At 43.0% G+C, this 19,387-nt stretch overlaps 1 protein-coding gene across 1 annotated transcript in view; it reads right to left on the reverse strand.

The window, feature by feature from the left end:
• Window positions 1-19,387, reverse strand: part of ttyh2 (tweety family member 2) — a 150,534-nt gene that overhangs the window by 111,548 nt on the left and 19,599 nt on the right. Inside the window, exon 2 of the mRNA XM_085963608.1 lies at window positions 7,391-7,563. Coding sequence (XP_085819734.1) covers window positions 7,391-7,563 — 173 coding nt within the window. The remainder of the gene's footprint in view (window positions 1-7,390; window positions 7,564-19,387) is intronic.

Raw genomic sequence — 19,387 nt, forward strand, 5'->3', positions numbered from 1 at the left:
GATTAGCAAAAGTCAAAAAATAACTGCTGAAAGCCTTCTGTGTAGGGAACTGTGAAAATAGTTACTTCCAATTATGTTGAAGGAGATGTTATTTGTCTTCAAGCTAGTATTTAATGCACTCCGGTACTGAAGGGATTAATTATTCTTCTGCTGTCAAGACAGCCAATTATTACAGTTCCATCTGCCCTGATCAGAAAAAAGCACTCATTATTTAAACTTCTGGCCAAAGTTAATCTAATGAATGCAATTCACAGGTCACAACAATCATCTTGATTTCCTCACATAAAAAAGTTCGGAAATTTTAATGACCATACGTAAATCTGATCAAATCCAAGAGGGAACATTACCACAGGCAAACAGGATATATATGTTTTCACGTATCCAAGGGCAGTATTCTTACATTAATTCAAACAAAAAAAATTCTGTGGATGGGAGGGGGCAAAAAAAGATTGGAATTGTAGAATTGGCTGTGATGCAGTTTGAGAGATCATAAGAGACATGAAAGATACTATATAAATGCAAATTATTTTTCTTTCTACCTACACTGTCTTCTCTTCTGAGGCAGTCCCCCGGAAATGAGGACGACTTGCTTCCACATCACATTCCACCTACATGTAAATCAAGTAAATCTCTCACTGAATTCTTATTCTACTGGCATCCATTGCTCTCATCTCTTCCAGACAAGGCCAAATTATCCTTTTCTCTAATCGGAGTATTTTCTAGCATGCCCACCACAGCGCATGTCACTGGCTCTCTTCCATCAGCTACCTCTGTTAATTCAACCCCTAGAGCTTTACCACTTCTGTTACTCTACCTAGAGACCAACCTTCAGTGCACCCTCCCCTGCAAATGAGTCTTCTCCACACCCTTTCCTTCCCCCTCCCCAGACTCTCCAGCTGCTACCCATCTGCATCACCATACGAAGTATCTCTTCCCTCGTGAGCAAGGCTCTCTCTATTCATTACCTTGTACATTGAGATTTTGGGTCTGCCCAAAACTTGGGGTTCCAATGGTGACTTCTTCCCACTCACCAAAACTGCTCCACCCAGTTCTGCATTGCAGCACATCCCCTTCCTACACTGCCACAGGGCAGTGTGTCATTCATCGCCCAGTCACACATTGGCCTGTTTACTTCTCTAGCGCCTTCTTCACATTCAAAAACCTCATTGTACATTAACCTCAGTGAAATCTCCTCCAAAGCATTGAATGACTGACTACAAGCTCCAGCTAACTTCCCTGCCTCCTCATCTCAGATTTCTCTGTCCTCACCTTCCTCAACCTAACCCTGCACAAATTCCCTGCCTACATAGTCACCCCCTCCCCAACCTCATCATCAAATGCCGATTTATCTTTCCAAAGGTCTATCAGCAAAAGGGCCATTTCAGATCACTTCATTTTTTCTCCATGACATGCCCCTCCCCAGTCCCAACACCTTCGCATTTTCTTCTACCCTTGGCGGGGAGGAGGGGGGTGGAGGGAACTACCTTGCATGTTCCTCATGTGCCCTCCAACTCCAAATTCCTTCTGCTTTATTCCATCACCCACGCAGGCATGAATATCTTCATCAATCTAGTCCACAGCAACCATGCCTCTATTTTCATTTCCCTCTTTCCCAAAGGATTCTGCACAATCTCCCATCCCCATGATCCTCTGCCACCTTCACAGACTTAAATTCATGGACCAAAGACTACAGCACACATGTCACATGACCAGCTGGCAGTCCACTATCAGATCTGGCTTGACCACCTTAAGCAGGACTGCCATCCCCTCTGAGGAGCCAAATCCTCTCATTGTTCCAGGAAAATCCCAGAAAGCAAGGACACGTCACACGTTACCTTCTCTGGCATCACCTGCCCCACACCTTCCCTACTAATTGAACTTAATTTCCAAAACCACAGCAATTTCCACAGCTTCAAGTCAGACCCCTCCTCCAACCCTTTGTACTTTATACCAAGGGAAATATGTGGAGGATTGAACACAGTTGTTACTGGAGAAGTCAACTGATCAGGGAGAAATTGGCAGAATTATAATGGGAGTAACAGGAGAAACACATTTCTGGATACAGTAATTGACTATTACATAACTCAATAATTAAGGAATCTACAAGGGGGGGGGGGGGGGGGGCAGGATGAAGCCATGTTAAGACTTAATTTTGTCTAAAGCCAGGCAATGATGCTGCAGATAACAGAGTATCGTGGAATTCGTGTCCACAATTTGGTCAAATTTGGTTGTTATGCTTACGCTAGAAAATGAGGAAAACTACACAAACATAGAAGATAGGAGCAGGAGTCGGCCATTCGGCCCCTCGAGCCTGTTCTGCCATTTAATGAGATCCTGGCTGATCATCCAAATTCAGTACCCTGTCCCTGCTTTCTCCCCATAACCCTTTAGCCTTAAGAAATATATCTAACTCCTTCTTGAATATATTTAATATAAGTTGGCCTCCACTGCCTTCTGTGGTAGAGAATTCCACAGGTTCACCACTCTCTGGGTGAAGAAATTCCCCCTCATCTCCGTCCTAAATGGCTTACCCCTTATCCTTAGACTGTGACCCCTGGTTCTGGACTCCCCGCCATCGGGAACATCCTTCCTGCATCTAGTCTATCTAGCCCGGTTAGAATTTTATAAGTTTCAATGAGATCCCCTCTCATTCTTCTAAACTCTAGCGAATATAAGCCTAATCGACCCAATCTCTCTTCATACCTCATTCCTGCCATCCCAGGCATCAGTCTGGTGAATCTTCGCTGCACTCCCTCCATGGCAAGAACATCCTTCCTCAGATAAGGCGACCAAAACTGCACACAATACTTAAGGTGTGGTCTCACCAAGGCCCTGTACAACTGCAGCAAGACATCCTTGCTCCTGTACTTGAATCCTCTCGCTACAAAGGCCAACATACCATTTGCCTTCTTAACCGCCTGCTGCACCTGCATGCTTACCTTCAGCGACTGGTGCACAAGGACACCCAGGTCTTGTTGCACTTCCCATTTTCCCAATCTATTGCCGTTCAGATAATAATCTGTCTCCCTGTTTTGCCACCAAAGTGGATAACCTCACATTTATCCACATTATACTGCATCTGCCATGCTTCTGCCCAATCACCCAACCTGTCCAAAGCATACTGGAGTTTCTCTGCATCCTCCTCACAGCACACACGCCCACCCAGCTTTGTGTCGTCTGCAAACTTGGAGATATTACATCTAGTTCCCTCGTCTAGATCATTTTGGAAATTAGTTTTAGAGGGAACGAGTGAGGAGTGTGCTGAGGGGTGGGGGTAGACTGGAGCAGACTTTCAGAAGGAAAGAGTGCAGAAGAAAAGTGAAACATTCAGGAATACACTATTGTCAATACAAAGTAACTATATACCACTTGTTCAGCATTGCCATAGAGAAAACTGATGTGAGCAACAAAGGGCAAAGACACAATAAGGGTTCCCAATTTTAAAGCCACCAGAGGATAGAGGTCAGTTCAAGAATCAGGTTAGGTACACCAAGAAACTGGTTAAAGAAAAAAGCCAAAATAAGACCAGATCAGGTCTTCTGAGAACATAAAACACAATGTGAAAGACTTTTATAAATATAAGAATTGATATGCAGAGTCAAGACCTCTACATAAATATAAAAAATTGATTTTGTGTGACACTGCATATTCCAAGTCAAGGCGTATAGCGTTGAAAGGTCGTATCTTGATGTGATGGCAGCGTACTCTAAAACAGTAGATAACAGAAGCTACAATAAGATTTTTAAAAGCAGAATAAGCTGGAGAATTTAAATTTGAAAATGTCATATTACATTTACATTTAACCCCCCCCCCCATTACTATAGGAATTAAACTACCTGCTGTCCAGGATATCTACCCCGAGGTGTGCTGGGGGAAGGCCCTGAGAATCATTAAAGACGCGAGCCACCCCAGCCACAACCTCTTCGCCCTGCTCCCATCCGGTAAGAGATACCGAAGCTTACGGTCTCGTACCAGCAGGTTTCGAAACAGCTTCTACCCCCAGGCCATAAGACTCATGAACGTATAATTTATTATTATTTATTGCTGTTGTTTTATTTATTATTACTGTATTTCTGTTAGTATTTTATCATTGTTATGCCGTATTTATTCCAATGTTGGGAGGACTCGTAAAAATCAACATTTCATTGTGCAGTACACACGTCTGCTGCATATATGACAAATAAAATTGAATTGCAATTGTAGGTTCCTTAATTATTGAGTTACTTAATGGTCAATTATTGTGTCCAGAAATGTTTTTCTCCTGCTTGATCAATCACTCTGTCCCTACTGTCTGGAATTTTCTTCCAAAGCAAGATTCACCATACTACCACTCTGCCTTCAGAATTACAAAAACCCACCTACTTGACTGCGCTTCGAGACTTTCCCCATCAAATTCCCTCCTTTTCAGGCTTCGTATCCACTGCTCTACCTTAATAAATGTTTTGTTTTTAACATGGCAGGCACTGTACAAGAAGTTGTTTAAATTCATCCACTATTGCCGACTCAACAATGTCAGTCATGAATTTCGAGTGATTACTGCCGACATGGTAGCCACGATGTTACTGAATGAAGCAAAACTCCTGTTGCTCTCACAGGAAGGGATGTGCGGGGAGCCAACGCTAAGCAGCGTATCCGAACAATTTCAAAAAAATGGTGGCTGCCCAATTAGCTGCAGTACAGCAAGATTGTGTTTAAAATACATATAAATTAGCCAATTAAAAAAAAAATATATATAATGGATGTAACTATCGCACCGGTTATGCTGGACCAGTCCTTTATTGTAATTAGATTTATATATAGCATCATTTGAACTCACCATTCTGCAAACAGGCAAATCAGTGCAGAAATTTAGAAATGTGGAAAACCATCCAATCAACAAAAGAAAGATAAATAAATAAATAAAGCAGAAAAACACAGAATTTGGACAACTCTGATCAACATGTTTTAATGTAGTAGTATTTAAAATATAAACTTTGATTTTACAGGAAACTTTTTTTTATCCGGCGTGGTGCCGGTTCATCAAAAATTCCAGATAACCGAAAGCTATAGTAAAAGATACGGAGAGCTGACAGCTCCATATAAAGCAACAAACCCGGTTGCTTAGCAACAAGTGCAGAACAATGGCCACAAGTTCCAAGCGTCTCTGTAGCTTAGCAACAGCTGCAGCCACACCCTTGCACAGCAACAGATGGAGGAAGGCAAGTACAATATGAAGTAAAACTTACCTGAACCTACTCCTGAATTTTGCCGGTTAACCGAGATTTCCGGTTATTTAGGTGCCGGTAAATCAAACGTTTCCTGTAAAATGCCATCCAATACATTATTAACCGTTACAAGACCAGAGATTTGCAGATTCAAAATCGAGTCTGTTGATCTCAGCTAAATGGCAGAGAGGTACTACAGGTGGCCTCAGCACTGCTGCGATATGGTATGGGGGGGGGGGGGGAAAAGAAAAGAAATCTAGCCAGGGTTCTCACTTCTGATCACTCTCTAATGACTTCTGCTGGGAAGTGTGCACATGTGGATGTCGAGCTCAGGCGGGATGGGGCTCCGCCACCATGTCCCCAGTATTTAATTAGCCTGTAGATACTCAATATCCAGCGTCACACAAGACTGGCCGGAACATGGAACTCGAGGACAAACCATCTCAACAGCAGAAATTAAACACAATGGCCCAGAAATTCGGGTCGGGGGCTTCCCGCGGGTGCAAGCCCCCGACCTGCACTTAGCTTGCGCGCCGGCAGTTGAGCTGTAGGGCCCCGTGGAATTCCACTCCGGGGCCTGGCCCAGCTGCCGGCGCGCTGTACTTGCGTGTCCCAGGGGCGTAGTTAGTGCGATGCGTCCCCTGGGATCACGTGAGCCATGGGCAGCCAATCGGAGGAGGGAAAAGCCCATTCATAAGATTGACAGGAAGACCTGTCTAAACTTATGGAATACTACGGGCTTCAAAATAGCATTAAACCTTCAAATAAATGTTTTAAAAACATCACACTTTTTCAATAAACTACAAATTACATTAAATAACTATTTTAAACAATAATTTAAATTTTCGAAAAAAATAATTTTATTAAAAAAAACAGGGCTAAAAATAAACTTACCTTGCTTTAAAGTATTTAAAAATAATAAACCTGTGGAAAAAATGTTTTAATTTTAATTAATTGACCACTTACCTTGTAAAAAGCAGACCTTACGCCCGCTTTTTAGATGTGTAAATCCTACAGGCTTAACCTCACGTGAAAACCTGCAAAAAAAACCTAAGTTCAAAGCGCACGTGCAGCCTCCTCTGCGCGCGCGTTCGACCTCTGAACCCCTTCGTTCAGAGGATCGGAAGTGCCGGTTTCCCACGCATGCGCAGTGCATGCAGGAAACCCGCACTTCCATTCGGCCTGCGGGTGAATACCCCGTGCATACTCACCCGTGGAGAGCCGAATTTCTGGGCCCTTCAGGAAAGGAAGAAAAGGGAAGATAGGCCTAAAAAAAAACCCACAAAAACTTTTTTTTCCTGTTGCCAATTTTCTCTCATACTCTCCTGAAGATATGAATTCACAAAGAGCTACAGTGCTACGGACTCTGTAGTCCTTCCAGTATATCCTAAATGTAGTCCTTCCAGTATATCCTAAATGACTACTCATTCATAAGCCATGATCATGGATTGTCATTATGCTATTCACCATAGAAGAAATCATAGGTAAGCACGATCCAGTTTGCGCCAGAAATCCGCATGCACTTTCGAGTGGAAGTCACTGGATTACAATCAAGAATAGGATCCGTCCGATTTCCCTCTCTCCAGCCCATCGTGAGGTCAACTGTAATAAGCCAACTGCAGAGATCAGATGGATCAATACCAAAAATCAAACCTGGGTGGGACCCAAAGTCCATTTACCCACAGGGAGCTTTGACTGAAATACGAACAGAAAATGCTGGAAATACTCAGCAGGTCAGGCAGCATCTGTGGAGAGAGAAACAGAGTTAACATTTCAGGTCGATGCCCTTCTGACGAAAGGTCCTGAAACGTTAACCCTGTTTTTCTCTCCACGGATGCTGCCTGACCTGATGAGTATCTCCAGCAATTTCTGTTTTTATTTCAGATTTCCAGCATCCGCAGCATTTTGCTTTTGTATGAGCTTTAATTGAAGTCTTACTGAACATAGACAACTTTGAACAACCAGTTTCACGTAACCAAGTTTCACTTTACAGATACATGCGTTCAAAAATCAATGCCAGCTCACCGAATGCTCAGTTAAATGTTAAGCTAAATGAGCAGTATTGTCACTGCAAAGATTTGTTGATAAGAGCGCGACAGGTCGCAGAGAAGAGGAAATTGCATCTCATATAATGGCTCACAGGACAATTCCCTCGACTCTTTCCAACTTCCATATCTTCTACTTACCAGCAGATAAGACCAGCAATCACAGCCGTCCACATGACACAGCACGAATGCGGCCTCTTGGTTTCCTCATCATCAGTTCGTTTGCAGCAGCAGAGGCATAACAAGTAAATGGAAATGAAAATCAAATTGAGGCCCAAGCAGACGACAGCAATTGCGGCCAAAAATATCAGTGCCTGAGGAAATAAAACAAAAAGACAATTATTTAAAAATTGCTAGAGATTTGCATACCACTTGTATCAAAGCCACCAACATAACTGCTGTGTCTGCATTTATTACTGAATAAATGTAAATGTTCTCCATTTTTGTAACTTTCAGATTAGAACACAGACCAGTGACAGGACGTAGCATTGTGGAAGATCATTCAGCCCGTCGAGATTGTGCTAGTCTTCAGCTGGAGATATCTACTTTACTTGTGGTAGACTCTTGTGAACCAACTTGGAATTCTTACCAGAGACTTGGATTTACATAGAAAAATAGAAGATAGGAGCAGGAGTAGGCCATTCGGCCCTTCGAGCCTGCTCCGCCATTCAACGAGATCATGGCTGATCATCCAAACCCTAGCACCCGGTCCCTACACCGACAGCCATCCCACCCAAGCCCTATCCCCGTAACCCCACGTATTTAATCCCCCCTAACACTAAGGGTCAATTTTTTTTTATCATGGCCAATCAACCTAACCCGCACATCTTTGGGCTGTGGGAGGAAACCGGAGCACCCGGAGGAAACCCACGCAAACACGGGGAGAATGTGCAAACGCCACACAGTCACCCGAGGCCGGATTTGAACCCGGGTCCCTGGCGCTGTGAGGCAACAGTGCTAACCACTATGCCACCGTGATTTAGGGTGTTCTTACAAATCCTAAGAAGTGATCAGCACCTCATTTTATGACTGATTCAAAATTATAAACAATACTGTTCTCACAATACTGCCAATTCAGGGGACTCACTGAGGTGATAGTTTTAGAAAGTGAGAAGTCTGCCAAGGACTTTATGATGAAGAATGTGCGTTTTAAAGGGAATCACTGTAAACGTCTTACATTTATGCAAAGTCAGAGCTGAGCTCTCTGTGAATTACAATGAATTTCACCTGCAAATTCATTCTGCTTCAAAGTCACTAACTTCTTTTCTTCTGTCCTTGTTATTTTAAACTTCAGTCATTACTTAAACCCTCAGAACTGCTTACCATTTTGAAGACAAATCATCATTGAATAGAAATATGTTTTCTTTTAAATTGCTGAAGCCAGTAATCAAATACAATTAAAACAAGTCATAAATAAAAACAAAAAATCTTCATTTGTGAATTAGTATCTTTCGTTTCGTGATATTTTAAAATTTTCTACCAAAATTTCTTTAAAAGGATCCATCTGAACCTCAAATAGCTAAAGGTTTCTCGGACTCCTTCTCGCGGCTATCTACAGTCCACTTTTCAACTGCCCTCCTGCCCTTCTCATTTTCATTTTCTTTAGTTACAAAAAATTTTTACAGATGGAAGGAGCTAGGTTCAAGGTAAAAGTCCCACTACACTAAGGGCAATATCCTGGTGAAAGGTCTCCAGAGAGAATCCTTGCGGCGTTAACTTGGCTGATCGAGTGTGCCTCCAGCTGGTGGCTAAAAATGGCATGGAATGAAACCTGGCAACTAGCATGTATCCAATCTGTCCTCTTAGCTAGGAAATGCAATTTGGAGCATTTAATCCATCGATCAGCTCCACTATTTTGGTAGCCGTGTAGCGCTATCTTAATAATTCCAATTCCCTCATTACCCCTGCTCCTCAATTAATATCTATCTCCATTTTAAATACCTCAATTAACTTTGCAACTTGGTTATCTGGGGTAGTAAATTCCACATTCTTACAACTGTGTGTGAAGTTTTGGCTGGATTCACTTTTAACTTTGCTTGAATTCTACAATTATGTCCCCTTGTTCTTGATTGCCCCACGAGGTCGTTTCATGGCAACCTGCGCAATCCCCTTCATCATTTATAAACACCTCAATCAGATCACACCATAGCCCTTTATCGCCCAGGAATACAACCCAAGTTTTCCTGTTATCTCATCATAACTCAGCCCATTCAATCCCTAAATCATTGCCGGACTTTGTTCAACACCAGTACATACAACCTGAAAGGGGGGGGGGGGGGGGAAAAGAGTGGAAGGGGGAAAGAAAAAGAGGCTACCTAAGACGGAATACTATTTTAAATAAGCTCTGATGAGTGATCTGTACAATTGCAGTACTGTTTAGTTACTTTTTATATTCTAAACCTCTCGTAACCTTTCTAATCGCTCAGACTGCCCATTTCCACCTTTGTAATATCATCCGTCTCTGCCTTTACCTCAACTTATCTGCTGCTGAAACCCTCATCCATGCCTTTATCATCTCTAGACTGGACTATTCCAACGCACTCCTGGCTGGCCTCCCTAGTTCTGCCCTCCATAAACTTGGTCATCCAAAACTCTGCCGCCTGTGTGCTAACTCACACCAAGTCCCGTTCACCCATCTCCCCTGTGCTTGCTGACCTACATTGGCTCACAGTTAAGCAACGCCTCAACTTTAAAAGTCTCATCCTTCTTTTCAAATTCCTCCATGGCCTTGCCCATCCTTCTCTCTGTAATCCCCCTAAACCTCTGCACGCCACCCATTCACCCATTTTGGACTTTTGAACATCCTCAATTTTAAATGCTCCACCATTGGCGGTCATGTCTTCAGCTGCCCAGGTCCGAAACTCTGGAATTCCCTCCCTAAACCTCTCCGCTTCTCTTTCCTCCTTTAAGACTCTCCTTAAAACTTAGCTCTTCGACCAAGCTTTTGGCCATCTGCCCTAACATCTTATATGGCTTGGTACCAAACTTTGTTTTGTTTTGATTACGCTCCTGTGAAGCACCCTGCGACATTAAAGGCACTATATAAATAGAACGTTGTTGTCATTGTTGTAATGAAGCCCAACTCGATGGGCCGAATGGCCTCCTTCTGTGCCGTTGTGATTCTATGGGGGGAAAATTGAGTCCCGCCCACTTTGGAGCACTAACTTTGCGCGCCCCGAAAAAATTAGCGCTCCCGCGGCCAAAATTCATTGGTAGCGCCCCAAGAGGGGCGCGGGGCGCCTCCCTCTTAGGGCGCTGCGAGTGAATATCACGGCCTTCTTAAAGGGGAGGGGCCTAGCGCAGCGCGACCTGGCACTCGAGAAGTGCCAGGCTCATGAAGCGCAGCCTGCACTCCGCAGGGGGGGCTGCTGAGGAGGCCGGGGACCGCAATGGGGGCAGGTGCTGGCTGGCAACAAAAATGGCCGCCTGGCACCTCACCTTTAATTAGCACCGCCCCGGCCACAGGTAGGTCCCCCTGACCCTGTTGGACATAGTGTCCGGCGGTAAGTCAGGGGGTGCTACCGAAGATAGTGGCCGGGGCGCTGCGCACGGCGATGACGTCATCACCCGTGGCGCAGCACCGCGGGGCGCTAACAGTTACCGGGAATTTTGCGGGATGCGTTGGCGGTGTCCTCTTAGGGCGCTAACGGGAGGCACAAAGCAACCCTATGACTCCTCATCGCCTTTTCGACCTTTTAATGACTTATGTACCTGGATTCCAAAATGACCATTAATCTACACCCTCCTTGAAGCTCACCATTTTTCTATATGCCGATCTGCCATTTTAATGTCCAAAACGTGGGTGTGATTTCGGGCATGCATCAGAGTCACTGAGCACCCCAGTGCTCACCTTACCCATATAAAATGGCCAGGTGACTAATCCAGTGGTTTGGACTGCTGAGGTTAGATTCTTGGGCCTAGAAATTCATTTCGGGCTGTGGCAAAAACCGGGCGGTATCGGATCGGCCGCCCATTATACACAGCGCCTGATGTTCAGTTACATTGACTGCAATAGAACTCAATATCAGGCGGCCGATCCAATGCCACCTGTTTTACCCCATCACCCGAGATGAATTTCTAGCCCTTAACAGCTATTTCACACAATTTAATGATTTTTTTTTTGGAAGAAGCATTGATATTTAGTTGTATTGATCTCCCTGCATTAGTTTATTTCACTGCTAACAGTGCATTTTGCATCTTAACATTGTTGTTTACCACAATTTCATACAGTATTGCTGACTGCTACTGCAAAGGAACTTGCAACAAATAAGGACTTTCTATCGCACTCCATGATTTAGATGAGCAACATGAATTCATGAGGTGACTGAAAATGCAGTTGCAACAAAACTGGAGGCATGTATGTCCATTGCCAAAGAACCAACATTTACAGTTCATGACAAATCTACCTTGACATATCAGAGATCATCACTTTTCATCACTCTGCTTCACAGGAGAGGCTGTCACCCAGATATAACAGCTCTTCCTCATAGATGTGAGTCTTACCATAACATTAAGCTTTTATGCCACTGGATTCTTTCAAGCCACTGACACCGACCCGACCCGCCAATATACAGTCCATAGATGTATCGCACAAGTGATGCATGCTGTGTGTGCTGGAGAAACATAGTTATCCCTTTGCCTGGGGAAAGCATCAGCTGGATGGGGCACAGCAAGTTCCAATCACCTATCGCTTGTGTAAGATTCGCGAAATTTTCATTAAATAATCACGTAGGAAAATAGGGTTAATAAAACAGCTTTATTGACCAAAAGAAGCTTTTACAGAGAAACCTTTGATAAAAGGGCACACAAAATGGCCACCAGACCTCGTGACCAGCTTCTGGGACCATTTGAATTTCTGTTACTGCAAGCCAGACAGGCTTGTGGATTGAGGACATTAAAAGCCCGCGGAAACCAGTTTCGGGAAGCCGAAACTCATGGAACTGAGCATACATATTGATTAGATTATAAGTACAGGACAGATTTGGGTGGCAGGATGAGACCCATCAAGAAATGGGCGGACAATTGAACGAACGCTTTAACCCATTACACTGTACAAAGAGAAGCCGTTTAACAGCCATCCAGGGCAATCTCCAGACCGATCAATATACAAACCAAGTTACGGTAACAAAGCAAAGACATTATCGGCCCAGGAAGGCCAGTTAAGCTATCACCGACTCCCGTTATGAAGACAAAACACCCCTGCAGAGAGTTCTGCCCGCCAAAATTATTACAAAGACAGGACTATGATTTGGCGGGAGATAAGAATGTTCCAAAAAAGTATAACTGTGGATTGAGTAAAGTCCATCAGCGAGTTCTCCTTCGGTTCAAAAACGCTTCGGGACAGACTCTTCGGTCCAAGGTCTAGAACCGTAGGGGCGAGTGGGTCGAACCACTCACGGGTAATTATTGCAAGAAGCCTGGCAGGAGACCAGAGCAAGCAAGAGAAACCCCCTACACTTGGTATAGCCAATGGTTCCAGTCCATAAACGGTGTGATGATTTTCCCTGGCATTTCACACCCCTAAAAATATTTTCCCCATGTACAAGACCTGCGCCCATTAAAAAGACTCAAAGGTGAGGATTTACAACACAGAAATAGAATACAGGAAACTCTTTTAACCGGCACCTAAAATATCCAGAAATCTCTCTTAACTGGCAAAATTCAGGAGTAGGTTCAGGTAAGTTTTACTATATATTAGTGGCTGTGTAACCGGGGTTCCTGGATCTGTGGCCGTGTAACCGGGGTTCCTGCACCTGTGGCCATGTAACTGGGGCTCCTGCACCTGTGGCCGTGTACGGGGCTCTCGTACCTTGGTATGTACAGGAAACTGTGTTATCCGGAGGCTAAATGTCCGGCAAGCTCGAGCCACCGGCAAAAATCAGGAGCCGTTTTGTTAGGTTTTTTTTCTTTTCGTTGCTTTTTTCTCAACAGTCAAGCTCTGCAAGGTCTGTAGCTAAGCAACAGCTTCAGCTAGAGACGCTACAGAGACGCTTGCCGACTGTTTAGAAGCTGTTGCTAAGCAACAGGGTTTGTTGATTCACAGAGAGCTGAAAATCTCCGTATGTTTCAACATCAGCACTGGTGTGTCCGGCAGTTTTGAGGGAACGGCAACAGCTCGGTCCTGTCGGTGCCGGATAGCACGAAGTTTCCTGTATACCTCTCTGTAATCCGGACTTTTTGATCAACCAGCACCACGCCGGTCCTGTCGGTGCCAGGTAATAAAGAGTTTCCTGTATTCTGGAAACATTCAACTGAGTGGCAACTGTTCTACACCCAAAATATTAACTTATCTGCTCTCTTTACAGACTGAAGTAGCCGCTGCTTATTTCCAGCATTTTCTATTTATTCTCATTCACAGTTTAAAAAAAATCTCTACCTCAGTGTTTACAACAGCACAGCGATTTCAAAATTAGATTAACCACTGCTGGGTTGTCAGACTGCTCAGAGAGGAGCCTGGGTTCAGAAGAATAATGAAAGGGGCAGAAACAGTTGTGGTGTTGCGAAGGGTGCTCAGCAATCATGATTAATGTTCAACAGTGATTCTCTCCCCGCCCCCCGTCCCTCCACAGAGAAGAACATGCAATCATGACCCCCGATACAATAAGTGCATCTCGCAGGTGTCTGGGTAGATTCGGCAGAGTAACACAAAGATATGCCTGGAAACCACCCAATTAGCCAAGTTGATAATTAAAGATTCTAGACGAATGTTAGGTACTAATCAGCACAATTCCCACAAGTGCTCCCCTAGCAAACAAATGACAGCAGATCATTCATTACAAAATGTTCATTCTACATTTGAGTTCAATTTGTAAAAACCTATATTAGTTCAGAATTGAATTTATTTGCCATCTCAATTTCTTTCTTAAATCCCACTTATTTAATGCTCTCCACTTACTCTAAATGACAATACCACAAGCTTCAAACAAGGTTTCCTACAGCAGTTCTGATGACACACTTGCTGCTTAAAGAAAATGTCAGAAACCACACCTTGCACTGGAGACTTTCATCAGTGTTACCTAAAGAACACACTTACTGGTGAAAAAACCTCACCCTCAGGTTCAGAGTGAGGGGTGACTAATCCATTGGTTTGACCATATGCACTACACAGATAATTACACTTTTCTAAAAATATTGTTCCAGTCAGATTGTCGGTACATAGGGTATAGAAGCACTACCTAGTCACCCAAGTATTATTTGTCAAGATAGGAAAAGAGAAATAGTCTGTACTGAATTAACTGGGATTCCAGTTTAATCAGAGATTATGGGAATTTATTATGCTGGTTCACAGTACTGTCTCCAGATCACTGTTGTTTCAACACACTGTGGAAAGGAGCTTCGTAGAAGTAGCGCGTGACAAAATGGACCCAGTATTCATAGCACATTGTCTGTATACAGTAAAGGATTTTTAAGAGAACCGTCAATGTCCCTTATATAACATTAATTGTGGCCTTGCCTCCACCTTTCAAATTACTAGATAGGTTACTATCTCACCAAGCCCTTTACTTTCTCTTTAATTGCTGTGATAGAACATCTATACTACTAGTGATAATAAGTTATTCTCATTCAACTGCTTTAAACCAAAAATATATTTGGAGGCCGAGTACCTTGAGAAAATCTGAAGGGTTTTGGTCGGGCCATAATTAATCCCATTTGAAGAAACTATTTGTACATTATGAACACGTCTCAATTTATAAATAAAGCATTAGAGTACTGCCATGTTTTGTTCCGTTCTCACTTGTACACGATACCAGAACTTTCCGTGGCATAATAAAGGAATATTGATCCATCACAACGGCGGAAAGAAAGAGTTTTCACCTGGATTTGTGAATAATTATGCCAATGGCCATAGACCAGAGCATTGAGTGCTACGTACACTTGAGATTCAGGGTGAGTCGCAAAGCAGTGCAAACCAAATTTAAATTGAATTTGACTTAAAGGCAAAAATTGGCCCCAACGGTTCCAGACTAAATGCTGAGAGAAAAGAAACCAGGTTTGTGCACCATCAGCAACACTGGCACTCGAGCCGCACAACATCTACAACACAACAGTCGGACGCTTTGTTATCGTGCCTTTGTTATCTACCACAGGAGAATTATAAAACCAAAACACAAAAACAAGTCTCCCCGCCCAGTCTCAAAACCCAGCAGTGACATATACGGCACCACAGCATCCTTTGATTAGCCACCAATTCAGGGCGGCAGTTGCATTCTAAGAAAAGGACTATCTTTACTTCACAATCTGTTATTTTACAAGGCCAAAGCTTGACTACTAAATTTTTTTATTTTTTTTTAAATACTAACTTGAACACACACCATATAAAACCGAATGTTACACAAGCTGTTGCACTCGAGATAAATTGACTAGAAATGACTACCATATGAAAATAAGCAGATTCCATTGCAGTTATTAAAATATTCAAGACAGATCAGCAAAAAATCATTTGCATCAGTTGACACCATCATTTCTCTAGGCAGGCTGAAACCTTTGAATTATAGTAATTGAAGATTGATGCATTAGATGCCCCCAAAATATCGATGGATCACTTCCTTTCAGTTGCTGCCCACACCATCTGGCACCAGAATTGTAACCACATCAACAGAATTAAATTTCCCTCTTCCACTTCATACTGCAGCCAGATATTTCCCTAGATTTTTGCTTTTTTTTTTGGGGGGGGGGGGGGGGTGGTGCGGGCAGGACAGAGAGCAAGGAGCCATTTAGGAGTCCTCTAACTTGCAGGAGCTGAGCAAGATGGTTTCAAAAATCAGTAACTTTTTTTATTTTAAAAGTTATACTTATACCCATCCTTGCAGAACAGCAAAAACTTGTATTTATATAGCGCCTTTAACGTAGTAAAACATCCCAAGGCGCTGCACAGGAGTATTTTAAGACAAAAAAAAATTTGACGCCGATCCACATAAGGAGAAATTCTGGCAGGTGACCAAAAGCTTGGTCAGAGGTAGGTTTTAAGGAGCGTCTTAAAGGAGGAAAGAGAGGTAGCAAGGCGGAGAGGTTTAGGCGGGGAATTCCAGAGCTTAGGGTCTTGGCAACAGAAGGCACAACCACCAATCAGGGATGCTCAAGAGGGCAAAATTAGAGGAGCGCAGATATCTCGGGGGGGTTGTGGGGCTGAAGGAGATTACAGAGATAGGCAGGGGCGAGGCCATGGAGGGATTTGAAAACAAGGATGAGAATTTTGAAATCGAGGCGCTGCTTAACCGGGAGCCAATGTAGGTCAGTGAGCACAGGGGTGATGGGCGAACGGGACTTGGTGCGAGTTAGGACACGGGCAGCCGAGTTTTGGATGACCTCAAGTTTACGTAGGGTAGAATGTGGGAGGCCAGCCAGGTGTACGTTGGAACAGTCAAGTCTAGGAGGTAACAAAGGCATGGATGAGGGTTTCAGCAGCAGATGAGTTGAAGCAAGGGCGAAGACGGGCGATGTTACGGAGGTGGAAGTAGGTGGTCTTTGTTGTGCTGCGGATGTGTGGTCGGGAGCTCATTTCAGGGTCAAATATGACACCAAGTTTGCGAACAGTGTGGTTCAGCCTCAGTCAGATGAAAACAAAAAAAAGCCTGCCTACAATTTTAGCCCCTTTGGGTATCATTCCGTGTTTTATTAGAACGTCACGATTTCTTGTTTAACTCACTGTGTGGAGTGACACACAGTGAAGTAAGCAAGAAAAACATGCATTGGTTTTTATATGGAGCTCCAATCTGCGGTCTTCCCCCCTCCCCCACCCCCTCCAAGAATTCCTGATGATCTGAACTCCATTGCTGTACTTATTTACCTGCTACATAACATAAGAGAAATCAGGGATGCGACAAAGCCATTCAGCCCATTGAAATTCATTCCTCGACTCATGGACCACAATTACTTCTCGAGTCAAAACCTTTTAAACACATCGCCTGTACACAAGGATCATTAAAGTTGGATTAAATGGGCAATTAAAAAAATTCAAGATTTAATTTTAGTATTAATAAAGGGAGAAAAGTCAGCAGGAAAAACATTGGATCCCAAAAAGGCAAGTAAATTCAGATAACAATCAATAAAAAGCATTTTTTGTTTTATTTTGAACATTGCGAGCACTCAAGAAAACAAGCAAGGGACCTAAAAATGGTAGAGTTAAGTTAAATGACAACCAACAATTAAATGCACAATTGATGGACACCACTTTTATAGGGCTCACCATCAGACACTCACTTTATGCCAACATAGGGTGTTCACATTTAATTTTTTTTTTTTTTTTTTTAAACTATCTTTACTGCTGTGACTCCAGCCACTCAACCTGCCACTATGACGGTGGTATAACAAAAGTTGCTGGAGATAATGCACGGAGGAACAGTTGTGATCTGGCTTTCAGTAAGAGGTGGCGTGGTGTACGATCTGTGACAGCGTTTGATTGATGACCTCAGTCTTCAGCAGACTGTCTGTGTGCAACTCCTTGCACTGCTGTCCTTGGTCCAAACATAAAGTGGAATTAAAGATCACTGTTTGGTGTAGGATAAAGAAATAATCCGCAGAGCAGTATCAAAAGATGATCCAGGTCCTCTTTGGAAAAAGAAAAGAAAATCCCAATTGTACAGCTTTCCCTTCTTTTCCTGCCAAGCATCAGGTGCACGCACATCACATCCATATTGTTAGAATGGCACATTCAGCATTAAATGTGATGCACACATGTTTGGGTCAGATTTGATAAATTTCAGAAGGCTTTTCCCCTCAAATTCAGGGAGAAATCTTTTTAAGCCAATTTGTCACTTTTAAAGGATCCAGGAATTTCAATTGGTTGGAGGGGTGGGTGGAAATTAAACTGATCCCTGCATATACTGGTTATTTGCATCTCACTTAAAAGAGAGTATAATTTGTCACTACTTCATTGCAAGAATTCATTCTTATGCATTTGCTTTCATGGATTACAAACAAATAATGCACCAAAGATGAAACTTTATGCCCCAACTTGAATCATTCAGAATTTATTCCCCAGCCGCCTTCAACCCATCCCAATTAACGGGCTGATTGCGAACCTGGGTAAAGGTTACTTTGCCAGATTAACCTTTTCAGGTTACTTCTCCCCATGGATTTTTGCACCGTCAAAGGCTAGCTGGATAACCAGATTTTGATCATTATGGGCCCTATGGGTCAAGCACAATTTGGACAAGCAATTGCAGTACAACGACACCAGTTGTAGCTAGTAAAAAAGGTCAACCAACTGTAGAAGTACCAAGTCTCAACTACCTTCCTCCTCTGTAAAAGTTTTCAGTTTCTTTAATAATGACCCACGTACTGTAAGACTCCAACCTGTTGCAGCAAAAAGAGCCCCTATTTTGGGTTATTATATAAGCAATTCAAAACCCTCAAAACGTTCTTCAGCAGCAACAGCCTGCATATGGAGCGGGAGTAGGGGGTTATTTCCCATACAAAAACCGCGACACACTTAACAGGTTAATTACTTGGTCCATATCCAGGATAAATCTGATGCCCAGGTCATCTTGCTTCCATTATAGCCTCAGATATGCAGATGGACTGGCTCATCCCACTGGAAGGCTTAGATTTGTGGCAATTAACTTGTAATCAAACACCTTTCCAAAAGAAGGTATTTTAGGAACTCTGCTCAAACAAAACAGATTATTGGTGCAGAAGAATTTTTGTACGCCACAGCTGCACTGCCTCAAGAAAAAGGTTAGAGAAAAAGGTCCATTGGAGAAACCAATGGTATATTGGTTAGTCAACACAATTTTTTAGGACATTGTATGACTAAATTTAACTAAACTAAAGCTAACTAAATTTAAACTGCTCACTAGTTTGAAGTTATTTCTTTCCTGGTCAGTTATGGCTGCCCTATTTTTGCCTCACTCATACTCTGTCCTATTGCTCCCCTCTACAATACGTCACACTTCGCGGTGCTTCACATTTCATCCTCCAAGCCTGGTCAGTTTCCTCGGCTGGTCTTGTCAGTACAGTGTTAACACGAAGACTTAAAAATGAAGATTCCTGCATAACAATATGAATACATTATTTCTACATTCATGAAAGCTCCCTTCTAGTGTCATCAAGTAAATTTGGGTCAATTATACCCAAATTGCCAGTTGAATATGCTTTTCAATTTAATAGAGATGGAATATACTTCTGCAACAGCTTTTT

Source organism: Somniosus microcephalus, chromosome 21 (genome assembly GCF_052327205.1).
Source record: "Somniosus microcephalus isolate GS21.2 chromosome 21, FLI_Smic_1.0, whole genome shotgun sequence".
In the NCBI taxonomy this organism is placed as follows: domain Eukaryota; kingdom Metazoa; phylum Chordata; class Chondrichthyes; order Squaliformes; family Somniosidae; genus Somniosus; species Somniosus microcephalus.